This window comes from Papio anubis, chromosome 7 (assembly GCF_008728515.1).
Source record: "Papio anubis isolate 15944 chromosome 7, Panubis1.0, whole genome shotgun sequence".
Classification (NCBI taxonomy): Eukaryota; Metazoa; Chordata; class Mammalia; order Primates; family Cercopithecidae; genus Papio; species Papio anubis.
The window spans coordinates 28,948,624-28,961,243 of record NC_044982.1 but is presented as its reverse complement, the minus strand read 5'-3'; the positions used below and the strand labels follow the sequence as shown (position 1 = coordinate 28,961,243).

General features: G+C 39.6%; 1 protein-coding gene across 3 annotated transcripts in view; it reads right to left on the bottom strand.

Annotated features, from left to right (window-relative positions):
- Positions 1-12,620, bottom strand: part of SNW1 (SNW domain containing 1) — a 44,405-nt gene that overhangs the window by 5,944 nt on the left and 25,841 nt on the right. For all 3 annotated transcript variants that reach the window (XM_009212044.4, XM_021941442.2, XM_003902111.4), the window contains exons 8-10: positions 12,058-12,123; positions 9,563-9,679; positions 8,065-8,206 (exon numbers count right to left, since the gene is read on the bottom strand). In XM_009212044.4, coding sequence (XP_009210308.1) covers positions 8,065-8,206; positions 9,563-9,679; positions 12,058-12,123 — 325 coding nt within the window. The remainder of the gene's footprint in view (positions 1-8,064; positions 8,207-9,562; positions 9,680-12,057; positions 12,124-12,620) is intronic.

Genomic DNA, 12,620 nt, shown 5'->3' with positions numbered 1-12,620 from the left:
TCATCCTCCCAAGTACCTGGGACCACAGGTGTGTGCCACCATGCCTGGCTAATTTTTTAATGTTTTGTAAAGATGAGGTCCCTCTATGTTGTCGATGCTGGTCTCAAACTCCAGGCTCTAGTGAACTTCCCACCTAGGCCTCCCAAAGTGCTGGAGTCAGTCACAGGTGTGAGCCACTGCACTCAGCCCCATTAATTTTTTTTTTTCTTTTTGAGACGGACTTTCGCTCTTGTTGCCCAGGCTGGAGCACAATGGTGCGGTCTCAGCTCACTGCAACCTCTGCCTCCTGGGTTCAAGTGATTCTCCTGACTCAGCCTCCCAAGTAGCTGGGATTACAGGCATGCGCCACCACGCCCAGCTAATTTTGTATTTTTAGTAGAGACGGGGTTTCTCCATGTTGGTCAGGCTGGTCTCAAACTCCCAACCTCAGGTGATGTGCCCGCCTCAGCCTCCCAAAGTGCTAGGATTACAAGCGTGAGCCACTGCGCCCAGCCTTTTTTTTTTTTTTTTTGTGAGAAGGAGTCTCACTCTGTTGCCCAGGCTGGAGTGCAGTGGAGTGATCTCAGCTCACTGCAACCTCTGCTTCTCAGCTGCCTCAACCTCCCAAGTAGCTGGGATTATATGCGCGCACCACCATGCAGGCTAATTTTTTATTTTTAGTAGAGATGGAGTTTCACCAAGGTAGTCTCGAACTCCTGACCTCAAGTGATCCGCCGCGCCCAGCCAATATTTTGAAAAAGAGAATATTCCAAACTTCTTTGTAGTCACATTCAGCCTTTTAAACCTTACTTGCAATTAATTTAAGTCTAATAAATAATATTAATTTTTGAATGTAAATTCTAGAATCAAGCATGCAGCTAAAATATTTAAGGCAAAACGTACTGCCATCTTCAACTTACTTTGAAATGCAATGCAGTAAATCAGATGGATAGACGGACAGATGGGCAAATATGTGATAAAGCAAATTTATCAACGTTAATTGCTTTTAAAATTTATTTTTATTTGATATATAATTATACATATTTATGGGGTATATATATTTGATACATCAATAAAATGTGTAATAATCAAATCAGGGTAATTAGGATATCCATCACCTCAAACATTTATTTGAGTTGGAAACATAAATCTTCTAGCTATTTTGCAATATACAATAAATTATCATTAACTATTCTCCCCATTGTACTAGGAACATTAGAACTTACTCTTTCTGTGTTTTTGTACCATCAACCAATCTCTCTTCACTCCCTATCCCTAACATCCTTCCCAACCACTGGTAACCACCATTCTACTCTCTACCTTCCTGAGACCAACTTTTTTAGCTCCCACATACAAGTGGGAAGATTCAGTATTTGTCTTTCTGTGCCAGGCTTATTCACTTAATAACCTTCAGTTCCATCCATATTGTTGCAAATTACATTTCATTCTTTTTTAAGGCAGAGTAACATCCCATTGTGTATATAGACCACATTTTCTTCATCCACTCACCCACTGGACATATTCTGTGTATCTTGGTTATTGTAAAGAGCACTGCAATGAACATGGAGTGCAGATATCCCTTTTTGATTTGATATACTGATTTTCTTTTGGATATATACCCAGCAGTGGATTGTTGGATTGTGTAGTGGTTCTATTTTCAGTTTTTTGAAGAACTGCCATATTGTTTTCCACAGTGGCTGTACTAATTTACATTCTTACTAACAATGTACTAGTGGAAGTTCCCCCCGCTTCTGTATCCTCACCAGCATCTGTTATTGTCTTTTTGGTGATAGCCATTTTAACTGGGGTGACATAGTATCTCACCGTGGTTTTGATTTGAAGTTCCCTGATGATTGGTGATGCTGAACATTTTTTCATACACCTGTTGGCCATAAGTATGTCTTCTTTTGAGACTGTCTATTCAGATCATTTGCCCATTTTAAAATCAGATTATCTGGTTTCTTTGCTATTGAGTTCTTGTACATTCTGGTTATTAATTCTTTCTAAAATGCATAGTTTGCAACCATTTTCTCCCATTCTGTAGGTGGCCTCTTCAGTCTGTTGACTGTTTGCTGTGCAGAAGCTTTTCAGCTTGACGCAATCCCATTTGTCTATATTTGCTTTTGCTGTCTATGCTTTTGAGATTTTACCCAAAAAATCTTTGCCCAGACCAATGTCCTGAAGCATGTCCCCAATGTTTTCATCTAGTAGTTTCATAGTTCAGGCCTTATATTTAAGTCTTTAATGCATTTTGATTTGATTCTTGTATGTGGTAAGAAATAGAGGTCTATTTTCATTCTTTTGCATGTGACTATTCGGTTTTTACAGCACTATTTATTGAAGAGACTATCCTTTCCCCAATGTATGCTTTGGGCATCAGTGTTAAAAATCCACGCATTGGCTGGGCATGGTGGTGGTTCATGCCTGTAATGCACTTTGGGAGGCCGAGACGAGTGGATCACTTGAGGCCAGGAGGTTGAGACCACCCTGGGTGTAATGGCAAAACCCTGTCTCTACAAATAATACAAAAATTAGCCAGGCGTGGTGGTGCATGCCTTAGACCCAGTTACTTGGGAGGCCAAGGCGGGAGGATAGCTTGAGCCTGAGAGGCAGAGGTTGCAGTGAGCTAAGATTACACCACTGCACTCCAGGCTGGATGTCAGAGTGAGACCTTGTCTCCAAACAATCAAAAATTCCATGCATTTACAGCCAATCCATTTATTTCTGGGTTCTCTATTCTGTTCCACTGGTCTATGTGTCTGTTTTTATGGCAGTACCATGCTGCTTTGGTTACTATAACCTTGTAGTACACTTTGAAGCCAGGCAGTGTGATGCCTCCAGTTTTCTTTGGTTATTTGGGTTTTTTTGTGGTTCCATACAAATTTTAGTATTGTTTTTTCTATTTCTGTGAAGAATGTCATTGGTATTTTGACAGGGATTGCATTGTGTCTATAGCTAGCTTTGGGTAGTATGAACACTTTAACAATACTAATTTTTCCAATTCATGAGCATGGGCTATCTTTCCATTTTTTGTGTGTCTTCTACAATTTCTGTTCTTAACATTTAATTTTATTTTTCTAAAAAAGAGATAGGATCTCACTATGTTGCCCAGGGTGGTCTTGAACCCCTGACCTCAAGTAATCCTTCTGCCTTGGCCTCCCAAAGTGTTGGGATTACAGGTGTGAGCCACCATGCTCAGCCTCCTCTTCAGTTACTTTCATCAGTCTTTTATAATTTTCTTTGTGGTGATCTTTCACCTCTTTGGTTAAGTTTATTCCTAGGAGGCCACATGCAGTGACTCATGCCTGTAATACCAGCACTTTGGGAGGCCGAGGCAGGCAGACCATCTGAGGTCTGAGACCAGCCTGGCCAACATGGTGAAACCCCATCTCTACTAAAAATAAGAAAAATATTAGCCAGGCGTGGTGGTGTGCGCCTGTTGTCCCAACTACTCGGGAGGCAGAAACACAAGGATTGGTTAGGCCCGGGGAGCGGAGGTTGCAATGTGCTGAGATCACGCCACTGCATTCCAGCCTGGGCGACAGAGTGAGACTCCATCTCAAAAAAACAAACAAACAAACAAACAAAAAATTTATTCCTAGGTAGTTTTTTTGTAGCTACTATAAATGGGACTGTCTTCTTGTTTTTCAGCTTGGGTATGCTATTTGTATATAGAAATGCTACAGATTTTTGTATGTTGCTTTTGTATCTTGTAATGTTACTGAATTCGTTTATTGGTTTTAAGTTTTCTGGTGGTGTCATTAAGTTTTTCTAAATATAGGATTCATACTGTCTCTGATCAAATATAATTTGATGTCTTCCTTGTTTTGTTTTTTTTTTTTTTTTGGTTTGAGATGGAGTCTTGCTTTGTTGCCCAGGCTGGAGTACAGTGGCGTGATCTCAGCTCGCTGTAACCTCTGCCTCCCGGGCTCAAGCAATTCTTGTGACTCAGCGTCCAGAATAGCTGGGATTACAGGTGAACGCTACCATACCCAGCTAATTTTTGTATTTTTAGTAGAGACAGGGTTTTACCATGTTGCCCAGGCTGGTCTGGAACTCCTGACCTCAAGTGATTTGCCCATCTCAGCCTCCCAAAGTGCTGGGATTACAGGTGTGAGCCACTGTGACCAACCTTCCTTTCCAATCTGGATGCCCTTTATTTCTTTCTCTTGCCTAAATTCCTCCAGCAAGGACTTCCAGTCCCATGTTGAATTACAGTGGTGAAAACGGGCATCCTTGCCTTGTTCCAAATCTCCGAGTAAAGACTTTCAATGTTTCTCCATTCAGTATAATGTCAGCTGTGGGTTTGTCATATATAGCCTTAAATATTTTTAGTTATGTTCCTTCTGTGTTTTTTTTTTTTTTTTTGAGACGGAGTCTCGCTCTGTCGCCCAGGCTGGAGTGCAGTGGCGCAATCTCGGCTCACTGCAAGCTCCGCCTCCCGGGTTCACGCCATTCTCCTGCCTCAGCCTCCCGAGTAGCTGGGACTACAGGCGCCCACAACCGCGCCCGGCTAATTTTTTGTATTTTTAGTAGAGACGGGGTTTCACCGTGGTCTCGATCTCCTGACCTTGTGATCCGCCCGCCTCGGCCTCCCAAAGTGCTGGGATTACAGGCGTGAGCCACCACGCCCGGCCTAGTTATGTTCCTTCTAAGCTCACTTTGTTGAGAGTTTTTATCGTGAAGGGATGTGGACTTTTTTCAAATGCTTTTTCAGTTTCTATTGAAATGATGCTATGGTTCTTATTTTTGGTTCTATTATTGTGATGTATCACACTTACTGATTTGCATATACTGAACCATCCTTGCATCCTTGGGATGAAGGATAGTTCAGCTGATTATGAAGAATGATCTTTTTTAATGTGTTGTTAAATCTTTTTAAATGTGTTCTATTTGTTAGAATTTTGTTAAGGATTTTTGCATCTATGACTATCAGGGATGTTAGCCTGTGGTTTTCTTTTTTGTTGTATATTTGTCTAGTTTTGGTGTCAGGATAATAATGACCTTGTAGAATGGATTTGGAAGCATTCCCTTCTCTTCAATTTTTTGGAATAGCTTGAGTAGAACTGGTATTTAGTTCTCTAAATGTTTGGAAGAATTCAGCAGTGAAGTTGTCAAGTCCTAAAGCTTTTCTTTCATGGGAGCAATGTTAATTGTTTAAAAAAAAAAATTAAGTGTATAATCTAGGTGGCAGGAGATATGGGTGTTCATCATATAATTCTTTCAGCTTTTCTGTATGTTTGAAAATTTTCATAATAAAATGTCAGGAAAGGCTGGGTACGGTGGCTCATGCCTATAATCCCAGCACTTTGAGAGACTGAGGCAGGTGGATCACCTGAGGTCAGGAGTTTGAGACCAGCCTGGCCAATATGGTGAAACCCCATCTCTACTAATAATAGAAAAAATTAGCTGGGCATGGTGATGGGCACCTTTAATCCCAGCTACTTGGAAGGCTTAGGCAGGAGAATCGCTTGAACCCAGGAAGCGGAGGTTGCAGTGAGCTGAGGTTGCATCATTGCACTTCAGCCTGGGCAACATGAGCGAAACTCTGTCTCAAAATAATAATAATAATACTTTAAAAATCAGAAAAAAAGAATTATGCATAATGTTTCCCTTATATTTTCAAAGATTCTATTGAATAAAGAACTGTCTGCTTATTTCCCTTAGGGGCTGGCTGGATCTTGATTTCCACTGCGTTTATATCTATCTTCATTTTTTTCTACCCTCGTCTGTCTGAGGGAATGGAGTACAGTTAACAGCATAAGATTTGGAACAAGCCTGTCTAGATTCAAATCCTGGTTCTATAGCCAATTAACCATGTGACCTGGGCAGATTACTTAATCACTATGAGCCTTAGTTTCCTGCAGTTTCCTGCTCTGTAAAACAGTCACAATAATAGTACCGCTACATAGGGTCACCCCAGGGATTAAGAGATAATACAAATAAAGTACTCAGAGTGGTGCCCACCATAATAAGCACCTGATAAATGTTAGTTTTTACTACTATCTGGCAAGAGATTCATTAAAATTTTTAATTTCTTGAGAACCATTCTGTTGTTGTTTTCTTATTAGAGAACTCAGATGCAGTAAGTTTTACTTCTAATTATATTCTATGGTTAGGTATACAACCAGGCAGGTATTTATATCTCACCTTATTAAGTCATTCATATATAACTGAGGGAAGTAGCTCACTACTTAAAACTCTGGTTATTTCCCTATGGTTGAACTCTAGACTCCTGTAACCAATTATCTGGCACCTCCATCTTAAACTTAACATATCCTTAACTGTATTAAATTCTTCCTCTTTCCCTCCCAAACATGTTCCTCCTGCAGTCTTCCCAATATTAGTAAATAAAAGTAATATTTACTTTTATCCTGAGAAGTTGGCAATTTAATCCCTCCCAACTGCTTAGGATAAAAGTTCTGGAGTCATCCTTAACTCCTACTTCTTTTTTGTATCTCCACCTAATCCACAAGCAAATTTTGTCAACTCTACCACCGAAATACGTCCAATATGGGACCATGTTTTTGCTACCTCTTGTTACCATCTCTCTTACAGTTTATTTGGAAGGCATTAGCCCATGCCCACTCCACAGTATTCTGTTTTTAACACAGCAGCCAGGGAGGTCTTTTAAAAATATATGTTGGGGAAATGGTCACACGGTACGAAATCTCATTTACGCAGGATGAGTAACTTCTGGAGATCTAAAATGCTGTATGGTAACTACAGTTAACAGTACTGCATTGTATATTTGAAATTTGCTAAGAGAGTAGATCTTAAATGTTCTCACCAAAACATTTAAAAAGTAACTATAAGAGATGACTGATAAGTTAATTAGCTTGACAGTGGTGAATATTTCACAGTGTATATTAAAACATCATGTTGTATATTTTATACAATTTTTGTCAATTATACCACAATAAGGCTGGAAAACAATATGTCAGGTCACATCACTATGCTCAAAACCCTGCAATTGCTTCCCTTTTCACTTGTCGTAAAAGCTTTATCTTTAGGTTAAAAGGCCATACATGATCTGGCCACTACTCTTCCCATCTGCCCTAAATATTCTGACACCTCATCTCCTGCTTATCCCCTTCTTTCTCATACAATCCAGTCACATTGGCCTGCCTGCTCTTCCTTGAGCCACACTAGGCATACTTCCATCTCAGTCGTGTACCTGCTGGCCCTTCTGTGTGGGATGCTCTTCCCCCAGAAATCCACATGGTTTGCTTCCTTACTTCCTTCAAGTATTTCTGCTAACAGTACCATCTCAGAAGCGAGGGCTATTTGACCACTCTCACCTTCCAGCAATTTTATATCCTCCTTCCCTGTATTATTTTTCTTCCATATCAATTATTACCTTTTACTATACTACATCATTAACTTTTGTCTGTCTACACTCACTAGAATGTTGACTGTTATATCCCATCCCCCTACCCACTGTCTAGCAAAAACACCTTGTGTCTAAAAGAGAACCTTGCACACAGCAGATGCTCAATATGAACTAAATAGATGAAAGAATGAATAAACGTACCAGGTAAGAATTCAGTAATGAAAAAAACCACCCTCACAGAATTTCTTGAATTATAATTAGGACTCGACTTCCCACTCTAATTGAATTAATACACCAATGTAGACCACTAAGTAAAGTCAGAGAGAAAATACTGGCAGATTTAATGATGAGAAATGCATTAGAGCCTACAAGGTAGAAAAACTCCGGATTATTTCACCATATGAGGGAGTGGAATTATTCAGTTAGATACCTAACTTCTCTTAAGTTTTGAGATTAAAATAAGAGAAAATCAAGACTATCATTTGAGTAATAATGCAATTTTTAAAAGTACATTGCTCAGAAGTTTAAAAACTTCTGGTACAGTCCCAAACTGAAGACCCACTTTTTTATTATCTCCTGTTGCTTCAGTTTACTAAGGCAGAGATTAGTCTCCATTTCTACACTATATCTGAAGTATCTAAATTTTGTTTAGATGTACCTAACTTTATATGCAGTAGGAAAAAAAAGATTTTCTAAAATAGATGTATTTTGTTCACCAAGTAAAATTCAATTCAGTAATGAGAATGTCATACCTTTTTCCACGTGAGTTTTGATCCCAGCTCTTCTCTCCCTGGCTTTCTGAGCCATTTCTCTAAGTTTCTCTTCGTGTTTTTCCTTTTCTTTCTGAGCCATTTTTCTCTCTACTTGGGCACGCATTTCCACAGCTTCACGAGCCTGTTAGTAAAGTCACATGTTAAACAGGACACTATCATGGGATAAATATTTATGGCTGTCATCCAGCTCCCTAAAATCTGGCTGGTAAGAGCAATCATACAGAATTCAGATTTGTTACTGCTAATTAAAACAAAGAATCTTGTCCACTAAAAGATATCCTGCCTGGAAGACACTGCAAGGTCAGCTTTCTTCTCTGGGAATATTTTAGTGATTGAAACTATAGTGACCCCAATTAATTTCTTGTAAATCAAGTGTTTCACTAATGCTTTCTCAGAAACAATCTAAAAAACAAAAGTAAAGCCAGGCATAGTGGCTCTCTCCTGTAATCCTAGCACTATGGGAAGCCAGGGTGGAAGGACTGCTTGAGCTCTGGAGCTTGGGACTAGCCTAGGCAACATAGTGAGATACATCTCAAAATAAATCAATAATAAAAAAGGGACTGGTTACATTTTCAAAATGAATCAAGTCAACTCAAGATAAAATCTTAACTTATATCTGCTAGATAATTTTTATAAGGGTACTCACTGTGATACAGAAGACTTTTTTTTATGTTCTAAACACATGCTATGATGCATGTGAACTTCAGTATCATTTATTAATTCCATAATATTTATATTTATATATATTTTTTGAGATGAAGTGTCTTACTCTGCTGCCCAGCCTGGAGTGCAGTGGTGCGATCTTGGCTTACTGCAACTTCCGCCTCCTGGGTTCAAGAGATTTTCCTGCCTCAGCCTCCCAAGTAGCTGGGATTACAGGTGCCCGCCAGCTAATGTTTATATTTTTAGTAGAGATGGAGTGTCACCACATTGGCCAGGCTGGTCTTGAACTCTCGATCTCAAGGAATCCACCAGCCTTGGCCTCCCAAAGTGCTGGGATTATACGCATGAGCCATTGTGCCTGGCCTAATTTCATAATATTTAATACATTATGCAATATTAATAGATGGCCAATGCTATGAACGCCATTTTATGTAGCATTCAATTCATCAGAATGTTTATCTGTCTTTGCCTGCAACTGCCTTTTTGTGGGACAGCTACATCTAAAATACAGGAAAATTTGAAATCAAGAATTACGAAACCTAGCAGTCTTCACAAAATGGGATCATCCCCAGCAAATCATTATTCTGGCATGTTGTGAGGGAGCCGGATCACCATTGTGGGGTGTATGTACACATCTACAAAGGCTAGGAGCATGCAGAGAGCTGCCAACTAGCAGCTGCCATTTCTGACACACGTACCATGGGTGAGACTCTCTCTGGGTGCTTGGTACTATAGTTAAATTATCAGTACCTTAGGTAACCAAGAATGGATTTTAAAAGTAACAAGAGCATTAAACAAATTATAACCAACCAACCTTCCGATCAGCAATGTAGAGGGCTTCTGCCAGTTTGGCGAAATTTTCATTTATGTGTACTGTCTGTAGTCCTCTTCCATCAGCAGCCAGACGTTTGTCTAATGGAATTGTATAACCCTAGGGTGAAAGCAGACAGAAAACCCAGTCACAGAAGTGCTTCAATTAATTATTTGAAGTTAAATTAATTTAATTTTTTTCGAGCTGGAGTCTTGGCTCTGTCACCCTGGCTGGAGTGCAGGGGTGCCATCTTGGCTCACTGCAACTTCTGTCTCCTGGGTTCAAGTGAGTCTCCTACCTCAGCCTCCCAACTAGCTGGGACTATAGGCGTGCGCCACTACACTCAGCTAGTTTTTGTATTTTTAGTAGAGACGGAGTTTCACCATGTTGGCCAGGGTGGTTTTGAATTCCTGACTCAGGTGATCCACCCTCGGCCTCCCAAAGTGCTGGGATTACAGGCACGAGCCATCAAGCCTGGCTAAAATTAAATTAAAATATGCCCACATTTTAAGACCCACTTAAACTTAACTGGGGTTCTTTTTCCTTATATCTTTGTTCACAACGACGCAAAATAACAGCAGCTATCAATGAGTGCTTTATGCAGAAGATCAAACACATCTATGGTCTCATTTAACCTTCATAATAACTCTATAAAGCTTCTAACATTATTGTGTCCATTTCACTGATGCTTTGGTAACATCCCCAAGGTCATACCGTTAAAATAAGTGGACGACTAGGATTTAAACTCAGACAGTAGGATTTCAGAACCCAACCTCTGGAAAAATAGATACTTGTGCTGATAATTGTGGATTTTAATAAAAGGAAATCAGTGTCAAACAGTTCAACAGTTGCTCCTCAAATAAATGTAACAGTCAAACAAAGGCAGAATAAATCACTATAATCTTAGCATCTATAGGAAGTTAAATCTGCTGTACTCTCTTAATGATCTGTTATATTCTTAAAACCCTGAAGTTTTAGTAAATAGAAAAAAAAAGGCTGGGTGCAGTAGCTCAAGCCTGTAATCCCAACACTTTGGGAGGCCAAGGCAGGTAGACTGCTTTAGCCCAGGAGTTCAAGACCAGCCTGGCAACATGGTGAAACCCTGTCTCTACCAAAAATACAAAAAAGTAGCCAGGTACGGTGGGGCACACTTGTGGTCCCAACTACTTGGGAGGCTGAGATGGGAGGAATGCCTGAGCGTGGGAGGTTTAGGCTGCAGTGAGCCATGATCATACCACTGTACTCCAGCCTGGGCAGTAGAGCGAGACCCTGTCTCAAAAAAAAAAAAAAAAAGAAAAGAAAAGAAAAAGAAAAAAGAAAAAAACCGTTTGCTAAACCACTGACATTCTACATTCTAAAACTTTGCATCCCATTTCAATAACTCAAGAACTATACTTGAATATCTATGTAATTTTCAGGCTTAGTTTTATTTTCCAGATACCTAACTAGTCTCTCAAATGTTGACCTTTAAGTCCATGGTTTCATAAAAATGAAGCGTTACAGAACCAGCTCAAGATACCATCCAGTTACATAATATTCATGAACTCGAATCAGACCAGTCAACAACCTCTTTGTTTAGGGTGAGTACATAAATTCTCTTAAGAAACCTGAAATGGCCTTCTTTATCCATCAGAAGTAAAACCATGAACTATGATTCAGGGAAGAGGAAAGAGTAATTAGGGAATCTATCCCACAATCAACAGATTCTTAACAACTCCTAGAAACTTTGGCGATTATTAGAGACATATAGCTTAAGCCTTCACTACTACAGAGCCAAGTAGTTGAATATAAAAGCACTTAAAGTATCCAAACATTTACTCTGTTCTTGTCATATAATCTTTTACACCAGTTTACTTTCTTTTGGAAACCATTTTTAGACATAAATTTGAGTTTTCTAAATACCATCTTGTATTTATATGGCACTTTATTATACTTATTCCTTCTCTATGTGTTTCTGCTAGCTACAATTCACTAAAAGAACTGATATGGGGCCAGATGCGGTGGCTCACACCTGCAATCCCAGCCCTTTGGTTGGCCAAGGCCAGCGGATCACAAGGTCAGGAGATCAAGACCATCTGGCCAACAGGGTGAAACTCCATTTCTACTAAAATACAAAAAATTAGCCGGGCGTGGTGGCATGCGCCTGTAGTCCCAGTTACTCAGGAGGCTGGGGCAAGGCAATCGCTGCAACCTGGGAGGCGGAGGTTGCAGTGAGCTGAGATCATGCCACTGTACTCCAGCCTAGTGACAAAGTGAGACTCCATCTCAAAAAAAAAAAAAAAAAAAAAGAACTGACACGGTATTCCACGGTATTCATGTGCCTGGCATACTAACATTTCTATTACATTAAAAAAGTCACCAAATTGGGCATTCCTTTTTGAAAATACTCAGTTAGGCCATGTGTTGTTTCAACTACAGTTACGCAGGCTGTAGTTGTTTTATTGGTATTTTCCAGTAGGTTATAATACTAACAGAGACTGATTTGACAACTTAATTACCTTTGCATTTTTCCAGTTAGAAATACAAGGAGGAATCTTCCACTCTTGTTGTTCCTTTACAGTCATCTGAGAGAAGAGTGAAAGAAGAGACAGGTTTAGATTTATAGTCTACAAAGTAAATCTTAAGTATAATCTTTATCTTCAAAGATAGCTCCATATACACTGATATATGCACAGACATAGTAAAAGGCCAACAGTCCATTTGTTTGCTAGCACTAGTTTACCATATAATTCTAGTAATACCTTTGAACTACTGGGAAAAATGGAAAGTAATCTAGAAATTATTCTTGATAGTTACAAATGTTGGCTAGTATTTTTCCATATTTAAAGCGATGCGACTTTTTTCTTTTTTTTTTTTTATTTTATTGAGACGGAGTTTCGCTTTTGTTGCCCAGGCTGGAGTGCAATGGTGCGATCTCAGCTCACCACAACCTCCACCTCCTGGGTTCAAGTGATTCTCCTGCCTCAGCCTCCCAAGTAGCTGGGATTATAGGCATGCGCCACCACGCCCGGCTAACTTTTTTTTTTTTTTTTTTTTTTTTAAGTAGAGACGGGGTTTCTCC